The following is a 20,531-nucleotide window of genomic DNA, read 5'->3' as shown; positions in this document are numbered from 1 at the left end:
ATTATTGACATCTGGGAAAGAAAAACTAGCCAAATATATGGTCTGTATGACCACATTTTTACATATGCGTGACCACTATTTTTTTCGTAAATTAGAATGTCACTGACAATTGGCTTGAATTGATTTTTTTTTTTTTTGCACATGTAAGTTACAGATAACCAAATAAACGAACAATATAACCATAATTTGTCAAAGGCGTAACCATTTTTTCCCTGCATTCAAAATTGGTCGTCATTCTCATATCTGATCAAATGAAGCCAAATGTCTTTGGCTTATTGCTTTCCTTTAGTTGTGGTATCAGCTTTCCTTTCACTACCACATGACTCGAGGACTTTGGCTTATTGCCAATACCTAACTGTGATGGTGATCCATTGAAGCCAAAAGATCCAATTTCAGAACAAAGGAAAATGGTTTGATTTTGAGCTTGAGATTGTAAGTCCTCCTGAGTATCACGGTGGTAATGCTACTTCTAATTGTGTTTTTAGAGACAATAATCTCTACAAACTGTTTCAATCCAGAAATTGTGAAGCTTTCAGATATAACTATACTCTTCCCCCCACCTCTCACTTTGTTTCTTTTCATATTGAAACTAATACAACCTTGTTCATGTGCAACCGTACTCTCCAGATCAACCTCCAACATATATGCATTGTAAGATCAGGGAGGATCCAATCCTCTGATGCAAATGGACCTGCATTCCCCAATAGACAATCAACAAGACCCCATACACCCATCTTTCTCCATGACATGTTGAAGTGATCAAACCCAAAATTGTAGTAGTTTTTCAGCCAGGAAATGTCTAACCAATCATAAAGTATCACTCCAATTCGGCAAAGTTGTAGCAGGCAAATAGGTTTCAATGTTTTCCCGTCTCCTGGCCTGCAAACAATAGAAATTAGCTTAGCACCTATTGAATGTAACAGCATGTGTCAGGCACCAAACATGTCTTCAATCTTAAGTGTAGGTGTTACATAGCTTAGCATTCAAAATTTGCTAAATGGAGATAACTCTCTGGTTTTTAACTATATATTTAATTAATATGAACAAACAATGGAGATAATCTGCCCAAATTACAAATTTTTATCTTTTACCATTCCCTTTTGCTCCCTATGAACTGTTGCATGCTCTCTTAAATACCCCTCTTCAAGCCAACAATATTATATTGAAGAAGCTATTTAAAGTCGATAATAACTCTGTAATTGTGCTATGTTTAAGGAGAAACAAAAGTTAATAAGAACTCACTGCATGCCATCAAAGTAAGTTCTTGTTGTCCCATTAAATGAGGCTGTGAGACTTAACACCCAGTTTTCAGAAGTGTTTTCATATCCCTTGAATGCCTGAAGACAATATGAATAACAAATCATCAAAAACCAAAATAAATAAGCAAAATTTAGGGTGAGTATTTATCAATCATAATTTTGAATGAACTTATTGTAAAAACAAAAAGTTAGTGTAATTGTTTTAAATTAATGCAGAAGTTCCTTTCTGTCAATTTTAGTCAAACCAATGTTTGAAGGCATGACCAATTTCAATTCAAAATAACCAACTATATACATTTTGTACCAAAATCAGAAACTACCTTATACAATAACCAAATATGCAACAAAACACATAAAATTAACACCAAGACCAACCTTATCAGCAAGCATTTGTTGCAAAACACCAATGTTTGAAGGGCCAAGTCCTACAAACTGTCATACCAACCGAGGATGCATGTTTGAACACCTGAGTGACCCTTCCTCTTGTCGACTCATCCGCAGCAAATACCATCAACCAATAAGTGTTGAATCCATTTACATAGAAAGGTTGGCCATTCACTACAAATTGGTTTCCTTTCTTTTGCACCATCTGCCATTCATCTTCCTCCATTTCACTCCTTAAACCAAAAACCATATATATTTAATTAAGTGCCTAAAGTTAATTAGAATTAACAACCTGAGACCCTAATAATATGATTAATTTCTACACCATGAAATTCTAATTCCTTTAAAGTTGGTCACAAATAATTTCAAATCAACACAAATTACCATCTCATTAGGGTTTAACAAATCATTTAAAAATACATTCAATTTTGGAGAAAAACATTCAAAATGCACACAGATAAACCATAAACACAAATTCTAGTCATAAAATAAAATGAAAATTTGAGATTAACCTCACCGAAGAACAGAGAGATTGCGGGAAGAAAACAGTTGCTGATTGTGAACCGACAGTGGCAGTGGGTAGAGATCACGGAAGGAGACATGGCGGTGAGTGGAGATCGTGTGTTGGTTGAGGGAGAGAGAGCGGTCCGGTTGAGGGAGAGAGATGGAAGAGTGGGATTGACATGGAGAGAGAACAGAGATCTGTGAAAAGAGAAGAGGAAGAGATTGTGAAAACTACAAAACTATCCCTAGCGCATGAAATTACCAAACTACCCCTGCCACATCAGCAGTGGTACAAAGGGGTGTATGGAAAAGAGTGGTCTATGAATCTTTTTCCTATAATAAAGACATTGTCATTGGAAGGAGATGGAAATAACGCATTCTGACTATTATGCACATGCTCGTAATTTAACTTTACTATAAAAGTGAGAAAATTGACCACCCAACACAGAAACTGACATTTTTTCTTTGATACATGCATTATAAAAGCAATGACTACTCTGTTTTAAGTTCAACCACCAGCAATTATGATATTTATACACATGAAGTTGATCTCATGCAGGCACGGATTTAGGTAGAGCTAATTGGGGGGCAGTTGCCCTCACCAACCTTTCAATGACTAAATAATTATATTTTTAGCCTCTTAAAACTCAACTATTGCCCCCACTAAATAATTAATTGTTTTTTTGCAAAATGTTTATGTAAATTACTTCATCTGTATTAAATAAAATAAAAACACTCAATGCGTATTTCACTCTCATTGAGAAAATTTGGTAGCGTAAATAATGTATGTGTTTTATGTAAAGATATGTATCTAAAATAACTTTTGTGTGTGAATGTATGCGTGCGCGTGTGTGTGCACGTGCGTACGTGTGTGTGGTTAATGTTGACTTTTAATATTTCAAGATATTTACTTGTATTATCTAGGAGTTTATTTCGGAAAAAAGAAATAAATGCATCTAATAATTTGAAAAGAAGTTTATATATAGGGTTAGTTTTTTGTCAATGTGTACTTACATTAAGTTACAAATGGAGTAAAAATTAAACTGCCTACATTAAGTTAACATAACTTTGCCATGTGGATAAAATTAAACTTTGTGATGTTTGCGATGAATTTGTTTAGCTTTTCCTAAGTCTGCGCCCTTCTGCTGAAGAGGTTTAAAAAAAAAAACTAAAATTTTTCAAATTTGATTTTATGACTTATGGAATAAGAAAAACTATATCAGATGATTTTAAGGTTTTGTAGAAATTGTAGAATTTATATATTGTTAAAATATATAGGACTTGAGCACGTAATATGCAGTGGCGGAGCTAGAAAAAAATTTCAGGGTGGGCCAATTTTTATAATGTGTGTGAATTTATATTTTTCATTAGTTATTTTAGTGGCTATTATTATTTTTTTTTGTAGAACAAATTATGTTTTGTTAATATATATTATTTTTTTTTTTTTGAACAAAGTTAATATATATTATTAAAAGCAAGATCAAGATATGAAAAGTTGTTACCTTGGTGAAAAGAATTTTAATAAAAAGTTAAGCAATATGCACCGGTTCTCGAATCTTGATGGCCTTTTTAATTTATTTTTTTTATAAAAAAATCGTAAGAAATTATAAAAGTGGCACAGCAGGAATCGATCTTGAGGATCTTGAGATTTGAGATAGTGGCACAGCAGGAATCGATCTTGAGATTTGAGATATGAGATATGAAGCAGCAAAAACCATAGCCTAACCGCTGGAACACACTGCAGGATTGTTATTTCTAGCGCAACATAAAATATATAATATAACATCATACTATAATTTATATATATATATATATATATATATATATATATATATATATACCTATTAAAAATTATTTTTTAAGGGTTTGGGATGGGCCGTGGCCCACCCTGGGCCATGAGTGGCTCCGCCACTGGTAATATGCATGCTTCCGAAGTAGAAATTTAAAGATGTGGTGTATTCAACATGTTAACAACTTAATAGTAAAACACGGTTGTTTCCCTTTCTTTAAATCAATACAGTCCTAGGTAAGTTTTTTTTTCCGCCATCCTAGGTAAGTTTTTTTTTCCGCCGGTGTCGATCGGTAATGTAAGACTTGAATTTAACTAAGAATTCTACTTTTATTTTTTGTATGCCTTTCACAATGATAAAATTAATATATGTGATGTTTGGCGTAAGATGTGCCTAGCATTTCCCAACTCTGCGCTCTGCACCAAGTACCGTATAATCTGCTCAAAGCCACCTAGTAGTGGTCACTAAGCTTAGGGACTCACCTCAGTGACGTATCTAGGACCCTGGATCAGGGGGTGCAAAAATTTTAACGTAATAAATAATTATTAAATAAATAAAAAGTATTAGATATTATTATTATTATTATTATTATTATTATTATTATTATTATTATTATTATTATTATTATTATTATTATTATTTCGCCAAATGATTGAGTTCAAGTGGTTAATGAACTTCATCTAAAGACGAATCGTTTGAATTTAACTATTGCCACACCAGCCCAGTCCATTTTTTTATTTTTTTATTTTTTATTTTTCATATACAGAGCATAATTTTTTTTTGAAATATACAGAGCATAATTATATAATATATATGTTCTATTTCGAAACATAATGTGACATTATTCTTTGTTCTAGTGGCGCGACATTTGTGTTTCTGTTTGTGTTTGGTTGTTGTCGGTTCAACTTTTAACTTTTGCGTTTTTTTGATAATTTTTTCTTGATAATATAAACATATGAAAATAAATTTACTTGTAAAAATAAACTTAGTGAGAGTCGAACTTGTGAACTCCAAACAAATTGACTTGATTATCTTCCAATAAGCTATAATGCTTGCAATGTTTTTTTTTTGCAACTTTGATAAATATATATATATATATATATATATATATATATATATATATATATATATATGTGTGTGTGTGTGTGTGTGTGTGTGTTGTTATACCCTAATTTTGGACTTAAAAATACCAACTCAATTCTTCTTTTTGCATTTCAAGTCATTTGAACTATCTCTGATCAATTACATCTTTCTCTGCACTTTATTTCAATGTTATTTGCAAAATTCACATGTAAGGGTATTTTAGTCATTTCCTATGTCAAAATTTCTTCCAGTCTTTTAAAATTTTGTTTGAGTCCTTTCAAGTAGTTTGAATAAGTCTCTGCTTCAATCTCATGTCAAAATCCATTTTAAAAAATTGCATTTGAAGTCATTTTGAGTCAGTTTTGCCCCTAGGGGCATTTTTGTCTTTTCATGTGTTAAAGCCCTGTGTAAATTCTAAAAATTGTCTCTGAGTCTTTTAATTTGCTTGCACAAGCTCTTGCTTCAATCCCTTGTTAAAAAATCATTTTAAAAATTTCATCTGAGTCATTTTTAGTCGTTTTAAGCCCCTAGGGGCATTTTGGTCATTTCATATAATATCTCTGTTTCATTTTAATCTGCTTTGTTGTTTTTAATCGTCTCGTTTTACGTTAATTTTCAATTTACTTTTTCAATTCAATTTTGGTTTTAATTTTCATTTCGGTCCTTGTACTTTTGTTATTTACATTTTAATCCCTTTTAAGTTTGTTAGAGTCCAAGTGCCATGTGTCCAAATGCTATTGGTCCTTAAGAGTTTGTTACAAGTCCAAGTACACATGGCATTGTCTCATTGGTCCAAGCATTCCCACATCACCTATAAATAGGTCAAAGTTGGTCAAGGTTCATTCAACTAATCATTTTTTTTTCCACTAATTATTTTTCAACCCTTTTTCACAAAAATCACAAACTTCTTCTCTCAATTTTTCCCTCCCATTTTCTCATCTCTAACTAACTTTCCTCCACCATCTTCTTCCTCCCTAACAACCTTCAACCACCACTCCACAACCTTTAACCACCATCTCCATCATCCATAACCACCACAAAATCACCACAATCATCATCTTTTCTTCATTTTTTTCCCTTTTCTTTCTTCTTGTTCATAACAGCAATGTATTATTGCTCAAAGTCCATCAACAACCTTCGATAAACCCTCAAACCACAAGAGGTTCATAATCAATCAACAACAACGATTCCTATACCATTCGCCAATCCACCGAAACACAAATTCATCACCACCAATATAAAACAAGTCTGAACCAAAATGAAAAAGAAGGAGGAATGGAAATCGAATTGAAGCAGTAGCAGATTCGCAAGACAATAGAAGACAGCCGTGAAGAACAACAACAGTTCGGACCGGATCGGAATCAAGTTCAAGAAAGACGAAGCGGAAATTGAGCGGCACCGTCGAAAGAGAGGTAATTTCGTGTCCGTCGTTATCTGTACTGCTTTCAAACTGTCGAACATTAGAATCATCTTTCCTAATTCTTTCTTCTTCGAATCGGATCCGGATCGATGATTTTCGTGGAAATTGATTTCTAAAAAGTGAAAGGCTTTGAAAACTGTAGAGATCTTGAACTCCGGCGTAGTGGTGACGTTTCCGGCCACCACGCCGGAGGAACAAGCTCACCGGAACTGTAAGAAGAAGAAGAGATAGCGCAAGGGAGAAGAAGAAGTGAGAACTGTGCTCACGTGTTTTCTGTTTTAAAACATTCATGCCATTTTATCCTGTGCGTGCTCACCTACCATATTACCATGCTCCCTAGGCCTCACGATGGTTGGATCTTGGATCCGATCCAGTTGGATTGATCCAATGATCCCTGTGCTTCCTGATGACCCGTTTTTCCACCTTGGACTGGGCTTGGGCCTTAACTGTTTGCTATTTTCGTTTTTTAGTGAATTTTGTGCTATTTCACACACTGCTTTCACTTTTTACACCTCTGCGTTGCTTCAAAGCTTCATCAAAAATTCTAAAAAAATTGCTATTAATTTTCTTGCATTTTTTGATCAATTTTGACATATTGCATGTCAAGATTGATCAAGAAATACCGGAGAATTATTTTTTGCTTTGGTTTAAAGTGTTTCTTTAATTTTTGATTGAAAATCTTGTTAAAAAACTTGTAAAAATTGAGTGAGTTCTTGTTGCAATTGTGTCAGTGGATTTGGGATCGTTGCATAGGAATTTTGTATGCTGGAAATTGTTAGAGAAAATACAAGGAGAAATTGTTTAATTTTTGTGTTGTTTTGTCCAATTTTGTGAAGTTTTTTTTTGCATATTTTAATTCCATTTGTTTGATTCATAATAATTGTGGTTTGTTGAATAATTTTGGGGTATCATTTGGTGATTGATTGGTGGTTTTGGTGCTGTTTTGAATGTGTGATAATTGGTTGCTTAGTTAGCAAGTTACTTGTTATTTTTAATATGTGAATTAGTGTAAAATTGGCTTAATTTCATACCATGATTCCTTGACTTATAATTCTCTTGTGACTTTCACAATCGGGGCTGAACCTAAAAACCCTTTGAAAATGCCAAAATGTGAGAGTCATGGACCTTTTGCTTGCTTAGGAATTTTTGGTGTTTTATTAAGTGCATTTTTACCACTTTTTGTCGTTTTTTACCATGTTGATATGCTTTATTTTCTTGCCATTTTTTTACTATTCAATGCCTATTATTACTAACCCTTTGTTCATTGTTTCATAAGCATCTCACACCATATTTTCATCTCTCATTCCTTGCACTTCAATTTCTTGCATATTAATTTTTACCAAGGCCTAGAATGTAAAACTTAGGAATCTTGTAATATCTCACCTTTTATGCAATTTTAATTTCTTGCAAGACCATAGAATGTAATTAGGGCATGATGTAATAAGGACAATGGACTCTAATGATGTACACCGACACAAGCACCGACACATGCACACACATCACTATATAGTTAGAATATGCATGTTTAGATGTATGTTTAGGATTGTATGTTTAGATGAATGTTTAGGCTTTATACTTAGAAAAATCAATTTTCCAAAAAATGTAAACAAACTTCACTCAAATCATTTTCAAAATAAACCTTGGGATCAAAATCCCATTGTATTTTCCTTTTTCATTTTCTTAATCAAATTTCTAATGAACTTTAATCATACTTAGACCTTTTTGCAAACAACTAATTCCACCTCACCTTTTTCTAAATCTCATGCCCTTGAGGCCTCTTTCTATTCTTCAAATTCCAAATTTTCAAACTTAAAATCAACCAACAAAAACAAAAACATTTTTGGAAGAGAACTACGGTGGATTTGATCCCTTAAACGGGTATGTAGGCAAGGAACAAAATTCCTTCAATTCAAATAAAATAAAAATCCAAACACATTCTTCTCCCTCCAATTCTTCACTTAGAATACCTTTAGGTTTAATACCACTTTCAAAATAGCATTTAAAAATAAAGCGCGCGTAGAAAATAAAGACGGTTCCTATAGGATACTATAGTCGTTATGGGTGCCTAACACCTTCCCGTAGCGAAAACAACTCCCGGACCTCGATTCTCAAGGGTTTTGCTTATTTTTTCCCTTCCCAAGAAAAAATGAGATATCACCGGTTAAAAAGGTTCAAACGTAATCAATGTTTGACACCCGAAAACCAAGATAAAACAGCTGGCGACTTCACTGGGGAGATTCGAGAGTTACGCCTAGTCTTTATTTCCACGCTTGCGCTTTCATTTTTACTTGCCTCTTTTACTTGCTTTCCTATGTGAATAAATGTTTAAATTCTTGCAAACGTGTGGGGTGAGAATATCAAAAGTCCTACACCCGGGCTGAGTGAACTTAGGATTTAGGAGGGATATAATCGACAATTCATTCCGGGGGTTGCCTCGTGTTTTGAATTATGCGACCAATCCCACATAGCTGAGGCATTTTGGGGGTGATGTTGTCGGCGCGTGTTGTCGCGTTTAGGCACTTTACTTCTAATTGTTCTATGACGCTATGAACCGTAGATAACCAAACCCATCCATGGCCATTTTCTAGGATGTAGTGCGGAGGCTAAACCGAGTGTTGTCTCGAGTTTTAGTCGTCACGCGATACTACACTCAAGTTAGACCTTCCGCGTATAATCATGGAGCGAGTGTTGTCTCGTGACACCGTGATATACGTCGGAGAGGTTGCAACTTGGGAACCTTTTTTAGAACCCGGTTACTATTATCCTAAAGCCCTAGTTTCACCGGACACCGTGTCCACCCACGACTCCTTGACTTTTTAACCCACCATGTTTTCTCCGAACTTGAACATAATCATGCATACATGCATACATGCATAAAACTTTTTCCCATGCATTTATCAGAGGACTTAGACAAGTCATCTTTTGAACATCACGGATGTGAACACCAAGTGATACCATCTCAACTAAACTTTTAGTTTTGATCAAAATTTTCAAATAAAACCGTGTTTCTCCGTGATGTTCACAACCACTTTGACAAAGTCCTCTGACAAAAAAGAGTCTTTTCGCATTTGCATATCATGCATCATATGCATCATTCATCGGTCACAAATGGCTCCCCGTGCTCATTGTCTCCTGGTTCTTCTGCCGCAGTCCGAAAGGTGGCTCGTGCTCGCAAGATTCACCAACCATATAGAGTTCATCAGACAAGATTGTACAAGAGAAGAAACATGGCTAACCTTGAGGAAGAGAATGCCAGCCCCTCGGGCCAGCCCATTGAAGAGTCTAATCTGGACGAGATTCTAAGGCTTATTAGAAAGAGTGACTATAAGATTGTTGACCAGCTGCTGCAAACTCCGTCAAAGATATCTATCTTGTCTCTGCTTATGAGCTCAGAAGCTCACAGGAAAGTGTTGATGAAGGTACTGGAACAAGCTTATGTTGATCATAAAGTCTCCGTGGATCAGTTTAATGGAATAGTGGGTAACATCACTGCTTGCAATAACTTGGGGTTTGGTGATGATGAACTCCCCGAAGCAGGGAAACACCACAACTTGGCTCTACATATCTCGGTGCACTGCAAGTCTGACATGATATCCAATGTGTTGGTGGACACTGGATCATCCTTAAATGTAATGCCGGAATCTACGCTAAGGCAGTTGAGTCATCATGGAATCTCCTTAAGGGGAAGTAGCTATCTGGTTAAGGCTTTCGACGGATCTCGCAAAGATGTTCTTGGGGAGGTAGATCTACCAATTACCATTGGTCCTGAGACATTCCAGATTACTTTCCAGGTCATGGACATCAATGCTTCTTACAGTTGTCTCCTCGGAAGACCGTGGATTCACGACGCTGGAGCAGTAACTTCTACTTTGCATCAAAAACTCAAATTTGTGAGGAACGGTAAGATTGTCACTGTACATGGTGAAGAAGCATATCTGGTTAGCCAAGTGTCATCTTTCTCTTGTGTTGAAGCAGGGTCCGCTGAAGGGACGTCATTTCAAGGCTTGACTGTTGAGGGTGCAGAACCCCGGAGAGCTGGTGCTAGCATGGCTTCATTGAAAGATGCCCAGAAAGCTATTCAAGAAGGGCAAGCTGCTGGCTGGGGCAAAGTGATTCAGATTTTGGAAAACAAGCGTAAAGAGGGCCTTGGATTCTCCCCAACTTCTGGTGTCTCAACAGGGACTTTCTACAGTGCTGGATTTATCAATGCTATTGCTGAAGATGCTGCTGAAAGTAGTTACGTGCCTACATTTGTTATACCAGGAGGCACTGTGAGAAATTGGGAGGCCATTGATGTTCCTTTAGTCATGCATGCTTCCATGTAATGTGTCTTGTTGCTCATGTTTTTCTTTGTTTTCAAAATAACAATCCTTTCTCTCTGCCCAAGGCGAAAGTGATATCATTGTAAGGGCGTGTTTGTTTTGGCATTGCCGTTATCAATAAAAGTTGTCGTCTTTCTCACGACTCTTTGTTTTTTACTTTTTAGTGCTTTTTCTTGGAAATAATGGTAATGCCAGAAAAAACCAAAACATCTGTATTTTCTTATTAATTTCAAAAATCTGCATAGAAAACATTTTTCTAAAATCATCTCAATCATATTATGCAGATTGAACCATAATAAACCCATTGAACACAGTGACCTTATGGTTCCTCCAAATTTTGAATTCCCTGTATATGAAGCTGAAGATGGAGAAGGATGATGAAGAGATACCGTATGAGATCACTCGACTGCTCGAGCAGGAAAGAAGAGCCATTCAGCCTCACCAGGAAGAGATTGAACTCATCAACCTGGGTATTGAAGAGAACAAGCGAGAGATCAAGATCGGTGCTGCAGTTGAGCCAGAAGTTAAAAAGAAGATTATTCAGCTCCTCCATGATTATCCAGATGTCTTTGCATGGTCCTATGAAGATATGCCGGGTCTAGATCCCAAGATTGTGGAACATCGGATACCGACAAGACCTGAATGTCCTCCTGTCAAACAGAAATTGAGAAGGTCTCGTCCAGACATGGCTCTTAAGATCAAGGCTGAAGTACAAAAGCAAATTGATGCGGGTTTCCTCATGACAGCTGAATACCCTGAGTGGATTGCCAACATCGTACCAGTACCAAAGAAAGATGGGAAAGTTCGAATGTGTGTTGATTACAGAGACCTGAATAAAGCCAGTCCAAAAGATAACTTCCCATTGCCTCATATTGATGTGCTTGTTGACAGTACTGCTCAATCCAAAGTGTTCTCCTTTATGGATGGTTTCTCTGGTTATAATCAAATACGAATGTCTCCTGAAGATAGAGAAAAGACGTCCTTCATCACTCCGTGGGGAACGTTCTGTTACAAAGTGATGCCGTTCGGCTTGATAAACGCTGGTGCTACCTATCAAAGGGGTATGACAACTCTGTTTCATGATATGATTCACAAAGAGATTGAAGTATATGTTGATGATATGATTGTGAAGTCAAGTGATGAAGAGCAGCATGTTGTGTATCTGAAAAAGATGTTTGAAAGACTAAGAAAGTACAAGCTGCGGTTGAATCCCAACAAGTGCACATTCGGTGTAAGATCAGGAAAATTACTAGGCTTCATTGTCAGCCAAAGAGGAATTGAAGTTGATCCTGACAAAGTCCGAGCCATCAGAGAGATGCCGGCCCCTCAAACTGAGAAGCAAGTCAGAGGTTTCCTCGGACGTCTGAATTACATTTCAAGATTCATATCTCACATGACTACTACTTGTGGCCCAATTTTCAAATTGCTCAGAAAGAATCAGCCCGTTGTATGGAACGATGAATGTCAAGAAGCTTTTGATAGCATTAAAGAATACCTGTTGGAACCACCTATCCTTGTCCCACCAGTGGAAGGAAGGCCTTTGATTATGTATCTGTCAGTGTTAGATGATTCTGTGGGTTGTGTTCTCGGTCAACAAGACGAGACTGGTAAGAAAGAGCATGCTATCTACTACTTGAGCAAGAAGTTCACCGACTGTGAGACTCGGTATACAATGCTTGAAAAGACTTGTTGTGCTTTAGCTTGGGCTGCCAAACGCCTGCGTCATTACATGGTGAATCATACAACTTGGTTGATATCCCGAATGGATCCAATCAAGTACATCTTTGAAAAGCCTGCTGTCACTGGAAAGATTGCACGTTGGCAGATGTTGTTGTCTGAATATGACATTGTGTACAAAGCTCAGAAAGCAATCAAAGGAAGTGTCCTTGCTGAGCATCTTGCTTGTCAACCTCTTGATGATTACCAGCCAATTAAGTTTGATTTCCCTGATGAAGAAGTTATGTATCTGAAAGCAAAAGACTGTGAAGAACCACTGATCAATGAAGGGCCAGATCCCAATAGCAAATGGGGATTGGTGTTTGATGGTGCTGTTAATGCTTATGGTAAAGGAATTGGGGCCATCATTGTAACTCCACAGGGGCACCACATTCCTTTCACCGCTCGATTAACTTTTGAATGCACCAACAACATAGCTGAGTATGAAGCATGCATCTTGGGCATTGAAGAAGCCCTTGATCTGAGAATTAAGCACCTTGATATCTATGGAGATTCTGCACTTGTTATCAATCAGATAAAGGGTGAATGGGAGACTCATCATGAGAAGCTGATCCCATACCGTGACTATGCAAGACGTCTGTTGACATACTTTACAAAGGTTGAGCTGCACCATATCCCTCGGGATAAAAATCAGATGGCTGACGCTCTTGCTACTTTGTCTTCCATGTTTCGTGTCAATCACTGGAATGATGTGCCTGTAATCAAAGTACAACGTCTTGATAGACCCGCTCATGTGTTTACTATTGAAAATATGCCAGATCAAACTGATGAAGATGTGAATAATAAAAAGCCTTGGTATTACAACATCAAGCAATTCTTGCAGAATCGTGAATATCCACCTGGTGCTTCCAACAGGGATAAAAAGACCTTGAGACGATGGGCTAGTAGATTCTTTCTGGACGGGGAAATCCTATACAAGAGGAACTATGACATGGTCTTGTTAAGGTGTGTGGATAAACAAGAAGCTGAGAAATTGATGCATGATGTACATGACGGTACCTTTGGGACCCATGCTTCGGGTCACACCATGTCAAGGAAACTGTTAAGAGCCGGCTATTACTGGATAACTATGGAGCGTGACTGCCACAAGCATGCTAAAAGATGCCACAAATGTCAAATTTATACTGACAAGATTCATGTGCCTCCACATGCTCTCAATGTTATCTCTTCCCCATGGCCTTTCTCTATGTGGGGCATTGACATGATCGGAAGAATTGAACCAAAAGCTTCCAATGGACATCGTTTCATTCTAGTGGCAATTGACTATTTCACCAAGTGGGTTGAAGCTGCCTCTTATGCAAATGGTACCAAGCAAGTGGTTGTCAAGTTTATCAAGAATAACATCATCTGTCGATACGGTGTTCCCAACAAGATCATCACTGACAATGGCTCTAATCTGAACAATAGCATGATGCAAGCTTTATGTGAAGAATTCAAGATTGAACATCACAACTCTTCTCCTTATAGACCTCAGATGAATGGTGCAGTTGAGGCCGCTAATAAGAACATCAAGAAGATTGTTCAGAAGATGGTCACTACTTACAAAGACTGGCATGAAATGCTACCGTTTGCCTTGCATGGTTACCGTACTACGGTGCGCGGTTCAACCGGGGCAACTCCTTTCTCTCTTGTGTATGGCATGGAAGCAGTTCTCCCACTGGAAGTGGAGATTCCATCTCTTCGAGTAATCATGGAAGCAAAGTTAACTGAGGCTGAATGGTGTCAAAGTCGGTACGATCAATTGAATCTGATTGAAGAGAAACGTATGGATGCTATGGCTCATGGACAATTGTATCAAGTGCGAATGAAGAATGCTTTTGACAAGAAAGTCCGACCTCGAGAATTCAAGGAAGGCGAACTTGTATTGAAAAGAAGGATAAGCCAGCAACCCGACCCAAGGGGCAAGTGGACACCTAACTATGAAGGTCCTTATGTTGTCAAGAAGGCTTTCTCTGGTGGTGCTTTGATTCTTACACACATGGATGGTGTTGAGCTTCCAAATCCTGTTAATGCCGATATAGTCAAGAAATACTTTGTCTAGAAAGAAAAGAACAGCGTGGTAGGTCGAAAACCCGAAAGGGCGGCCTAGGCAAAAATGCGCTTCCCGGTGGATCGAAAACCCGAAAGGGCGATCCAGGCAAAAGTTAGGGACAAAAAAATGAATATGAAAGAGCTCGCTGAGATTGTACGCAACTCAGGCAAAAATGAGCGCCTCGATGAGCCGAAAACCCGAAAGGGCGGTTCATGCAAAAATGAGGTTGACAATAAAAGACAAGTAACTATATCTGGCAAATCACCATCACCTCTTGGGGCATCTGCAACTGTCAATGATCATCTTCATCAGAAGCTTCTGTACTTGTGAATTCAAAATTTCTATGAAATGTAGCGGTCATCGTGTTCAATGTATCACCAACCAATAAAATTACCATTTTCCAAGCTTTGTAAATCCGTGAAGTCATGCCTTTGGCTGACTTTCACTCTTCTACATCAGTTTGAGCCTTTCTACTGTTTGAAACTCCATTTTTCTTTCTACTTTCAATGCCATATACAAAACATTTTCTGTCTATTTGATAATGTCAATGTCTGAAACAAACATTTTTGAAAATTAAAAAATCTTTTTCTGTCTATTTTGAAAGCAAACCTGAGCAACAGGGTACATTTCAATGAAACATGCATGAATGAATGAATGTCAATGTCTATTTCAATACATGTTACAAGCAGGTTACTCCCCAGGATGATCTGTGGTCAATGGCAAGAATGAAAAAACAGAATGAAAATGAAAATGGAAAAAATGAAAAAATGAAAAAAAAAAGCTCGCTAAGTTGAAAACCCGAAAGGGCGGCTTAGGCAAAAATGAGCACCCCGCTGATTGACAACCTATGAAGGCAATTCAGGAAAAAATGGGGCAATGAAAAGAATTTATTCCCCGGTGAATCGAAAACCCGAAAGGGCGGTTCAGGCAAAAGTGGGGTTTGAAAATGAAAAATGAAAAGAATATTGAAAAAGTATTGACCACAGATGCGAACATCCAATGTTTACCCAGCACTGACACGCCTAGCAACGGCGACCTGTATCCAAGAACCCTCCAAGGGTCTATCCTCTACAAGTTTTATTGCCCTCAGCCATGGTTTTGATACGTCTCCCAACGACGGTCTCTCCAAAGAGGTTTTTCCCCTGTGAATATGTCGCAGCACGAGCCACTACGTGCCCAATCTTCCAATGTCTTGTCTGCCTTTGTGAAACTTCTCTGCCAAGTTACAAACCAATCATGCATTTCAGGCATTCATACATGCATAATCATGCATTTTATGTGCTCATATATCCAAAAATCTTGCTATACCATACATACATGTTGCATATCCAACTGTCAACTGTCAAATTCAATGCCAATTTCAATTTCAATTTCAAATGTCAAAATCAATTTCAATTTCAATTCCAACTGTCAATTTCAATTTCAACTGTCAAATTCGATGCAATCTCAACTCTCAATTTCAATGTCAATGTCAATGTCAAATGTCAATGTCAAATGTTAATGTCAAATGTCAATGTCAAATGTCAATGTCAAATGTCAATATCCAATGTCAATGTCAAATGTCAATGCCAATGTCAATGTCAATGTCGAATGTCAATGTCAAAATGTCAATGTCAAATGTCAATGTCAAATGTCAATATCCAATGCCAATGTCAATGTCAAATGTCAATATCCAATGCCAATATCAATGTCAAATGTCAATGTCAAATGTCAATGTCAAATGTCAATATCCAATGCCAATGTCAATGTCAATGTCAAACGTCAATGTCAAATGTCAATGTCAATTTCAATTGCCAAGCCAATGTCAATGTCAATGTCAATTTCAATTGACAAGCCAATGTCAATGTCAATGTCAATGTCAATGTCAATTTCAATTTCCAAGCCAATGTCAATGTCAATGTCAATTTCAACTTTCAATTCAGTTCAAATCAATGTCAATTTACTCTCAATTTACTCTTGGGCCAACAAAAATGGTCATGTCTATTTTCAAATCAAGTCAATGACAATTTACCCTCAATTGGTATCTTGTTAAAACAGACTTTCAATTTGTATCTTGTTACTGGTCAAGTGCCAGGTTCAATCCAAAAAGAACCACTTGTACCTGCTTATATACCTATGCTTCCGAACAAACGGCAAGTTCGATTTAAAGAACAGTTTGTACCCAGCTTATGCTTTGTTATCGGTCAAACGGCAAGTTCGATCTAAAAGAACAGTTTGCACCTACCCACATGATGTGATGATAATCCAACGGCAAGTTCGATCCAAAGAACAGTTTGTGTCTACCCTTTGTGTCTATATCTCCAGCCAAACGGCCAGTTCGATCCAAAGAACAGTTTGTGTCTGTCTATTTGTTTGTATCTTCAATCAAGTGTCAAGTTCGATCCAAAGAACAGCTTGTATCTGCCTATATGTCTATGTTTCCGGTCAAGTGCCAAGTTTGATCCCAAGAACAGCTTGTGCCTATCTCTTGTTTTGTATTCCTTGGTCAAGTGGCTAGTTCGATCCAAAGAACAGCTTGTACCTTATTTTTTATCCCCTGGTTTGTCTACCCTGTCAATGTCAACCTGAATCCCCAGTGACATGACATGTTCTATAGACTCCAGTCGTTTGTCTTGCATTCATAATCAAAGTATTGCATGACATTCATATTTTTGAAAATCTGAAAGCGTATTTTTATGTCCAAAAGCAGTGCAAATGTTAATATTTAAGTATCTTCGTCCCGTCAACTCTAAGACTTCGTCTCTTGACTCTCCGGACAAAGAAACTTAAATAGGGGCAGCTGTTATACCCTAATTTTGGACCTAAAAATACCAACTCAATTCTTCTTTTTGCATTTCAAGTCATTTGAACTATCTCTGATCAATTACATCTTTCTCTGCACTTTATTTCAATGTTATTTGCAAAATTCACATGTAAGGGTATTTTAGTCATTTCCTATGTCAAAATTTCTTCCAGTCTTTTAAAATTTTGTTTGAGTCCTTTCAAGTAGTTTGAATAAGTCTCTGCTTCAATCTCATGTCAAAATCCATTTTAAAAAATTGCATTTGAAGTCATTTTGAGTCAGTTTTGCCCCTAGGGGCATTTTTGTCTTTTCATGTGTTAAAGCCCTGTGTAAATTCTAAAAATTGTCTCTGAGTCTTTTAATTTGCTTGCACAAGCTCTTGCTTCAATCCCTTGTTAAAAAATCATTTTAAAAATTTCATCTGAGTCATTTTTAGTCGTTTTAAGCCCCTAGGGGCATTTTGGTCATTTCATATAATATCTCTGTTTCATTTTAATCTGCTTTGTTGTTTTTAATCGTCTCGCTTTACGTTAATTTTCAATTTACTTTTTCAATTCAATTTTGGTTTTAATTTTCATTTCGGTCCTTGTACTTTTGTTATTTACATTTTAATCCCTTTTAAGTTTGTTAGAGTCCAAGTGCCATGTGTCCAAATGCTATTGGTCCTTAAGAGTTTGTTACAAGTCCAAGTACACATGGCATTGTCTCATTGGTCCAAGCATTCCCACATCACCTATAAATAGGTCAAAGTTGGTCAAGGTTCATTCAACTAATCATTTTTTTTTTCCACTAATTATTTTTCAACCCTTTTTCACAAAAATCACAAACTTCTTCTCTCAATTTTTCCCTCCCATTTTCTCATCTCTAACTAACTTTCCTCCACCATCTTCTTCCTCCCTAACAACCTTCAACCACCACTCCACAACCTTTAACCACCATCTCCATCATCCATAACCACCACAAAATCACCACAATCATCATCTTTTCTTCATTTTTTTCCCTTTTCTTTCTTCTTGTTCATAACAGCAATGTATTATTGCTCAAAGTCCATCAACAACCTTCGATAAACCCTCAAACCACAAGAGGTTCATAATCAATCAACAACAACGATTCCTATACCATTCGCCAATCCACCGAAACACAAATTCATCACCACCAATATAAAACAAGTCTGAACCAAAATGAAAAAGAAGGAGGAATGGAAATCGAATTGAAGCAGTAGCAGATTCGCAAGACAATAGAAGACAGCCGTGAAGAACAACAACAGTTCGGACCGGATCGGAATCAAGTTCAAGAAAGACGAAGCGGAAATTGAGCGGCACCGTCGAAAGAGAGGTAATTTCGTGTCCGTCGTTATCTGTACTGCTTTCAAACTGTTGAACATTAGAATCATCTTTCCTAATTCTTTCTTCTTCGAATCGGATCCGGATCGATGATTTTCGTGGAAATTGATTTCTAAAAAGTGAAAGGCTTTGAAAACTGTAGAGATCTTGAACTCCGGCGTAGTGGTGACGTTTCCGGCCACCACGCCGGAGGAACAAGCTCACCGGAACTGTAAGAAGAAGAAGAGATAGCGCAAGGGAGAAGAAGAAGTGAGAACTTTGCTCACGTGTTTTCTGTTTTAAAACATTCATGCCATTTTATCCTGTGCGTGCTCACCTACCATATTACCATGCTCCCTAGGCCTCACGATGGTTGGATCTTGGATCCGATCCAGTTGGATTGATCCAATGATCCCTGTGCTTCCTGATGACCCGTTTTTCCACCTTGGACTGGGCTTGGGCCTTAACTGTTTGCTATTTTCGTTTTTTAGTGAATTTTGTGCTATTTCACACACTGCTTTCACTTTTTACACCTCTGCGTTGCTTCAAAGCTTCATCAAAAATTCTAAAAAAATTGCTATTAATTTTCTTGCATTTTTTGATCAATTTTGACATATTGCATGTCAAGATTGATCAAGAAATACCGGAGAATTATTTTTTGCTTTGGTTTAAAGTGTTTCTTTAATTTTTGATTGAAAATCTTGTTAAAAAACTTGTAAAAAATGAGTGAGTTCTTGTTGCAATTGTGTCGGTGGATTTGGGATCGTTGCATAGGAATTTTGTATGCTGGAAATTGTTAGAGAAAATACAAGGAGAAATTGTTTAATTTTTGTGTTGTTTTGTCCAATTTTGTGAAGTTTTTTTTTGCATATTTTAATTCCATTTGTTTGATTCATAATAATTGTGGTTTGTTGAATAATTTTGGGGTATCATTTGGTGATTGATTGGTGGTTTTGGTGCTGTTTTGAATGTGTGATAATTGGTTGCTTAGTTAGCAAGTTACTTGTTATTTTTAATATGTGAATTAGTGTAAAATTGGCTTAATTTCATACCATGATTCCTTGACTTATAATTCTCTTGTGACTTTCACAATCGGGGCTGAACCTAAAAACCCTTTGAAAATGCCAAAATGTGAGAGTCATGGACCTTTTGCTTGCTTAGGAATTTTTGGTGTTTTATTAAGTGCATTTTTACCACTTTTTGTCGTTTTTTACCATGTTGATATGCTTTATTTTCTTGCCATTTTTTTACTATTCAATGCCTATTATTACTAACCCTTTGTTCATTGTTTCATAAGCATCTCACACCATATTTTCATCTCTCATTCCTTGCACTTCAATTTCTTGCATATTAATTTTTACCAAGGCCTAGAATGTAAAACTTAGGAATCTTGTAATATCTTACCTTTTATGCAATTTTAATTTCTTGCAAGACCATAGAATGTAATTAGGGCATGATGTAATAAGGACAATGGACTCTAATGATGTACACCGACACAAGCACCGACACATGCACACACATCACTATATAGTTAGAATATGCATGTTTAGATGTATGTTTAGGATTGTATGTTTAGATGAATGTTTAGGCTTTATACTTAGAAAAATCAATTTTCCAAAAAATGTAAACAAACTTCACTCAAATCATTTTCAAAATAAACCTTGGGATCAAAATCCCATTGTATTTTCCTTTTTCATTTTCTTAATCAAATTTCTAATGAACTTTAATCATACTTAGACCTTTTTGCAAACAACTAATTCCACCTCACCTTTTTCTAAATCTCATGCCCTTGAGGCCTCTTTCTATTCTTCAAATTCCAAATTTTCAAACTTAAAATCAACCAACAAAAACAAAAACATTTTTGGAAGAGAACTACGGTGGATTTGATCCCTTAAA

The 20,531-nt window shown here is 36.7% G+C and overlaps 1 protein-coding gene across 1 annotated transcript; it reads right to left on the bottom strand.

The window, feature by feature from the left end:
• Positions 1-185: 185 nt before the first annotated feature.
• LOC146925822 (uncharacterized) lies at positions 186-2,311 on the bottom strand. Its single transcript, XM_085708049.1, has 4 exons — positions 2,161-2,311; positions 1,635-1,876; positions 1,243-1,337; positions 186-879 (listed from the first exon to the last, which is right to left on the bottom strand). The coding sequence occupies exons 2-4, from the start codon at positions 1,647-1,649 to the stop codon at positions 579-581; spliced, it is 411 nt and encodes a 136-aa protein (XP_085564175.1). The 5' UTR covers positions 1,650-1,876; positions 2,161-2,311; the 3' UTR covers positions 186-578.
• Positions 2,312-20,531: the final 18,220 nt, after the last annotated feature.

The sequence above is a fragment of the Medicago sativa genome, chromosome 4 (genome assembly GCF_051527215.1).
Source record: "Medicago sativa cultivar Bolivia chromosome 4, Bolivia_mono, whole genome shotgun sequence".
NCBI lineage: Eukaryota > Viridiplantae > Streptophyta > Magnoliopsida > Fabales > Fabaceae > Medicago > Medicago sativa.
The sequence above is the reverse complement of the archived record's forward strand: the minus strand, read 5'-3'. Positions and strand labels throughout refer to the sequence as shown.

Bases quoted from the DNA above. Each gene is read 5' to 3' on its own strand.
- LOC146925822 (XM_085708049.1), bottom strand. The intron at 880-1,242 runs GTGAGTTCTTAT...TATTGTTTGCAG, and splicing joins ACTTACTTTGATGGCATGCA to GCCAGGAGACGGGAAAACAT.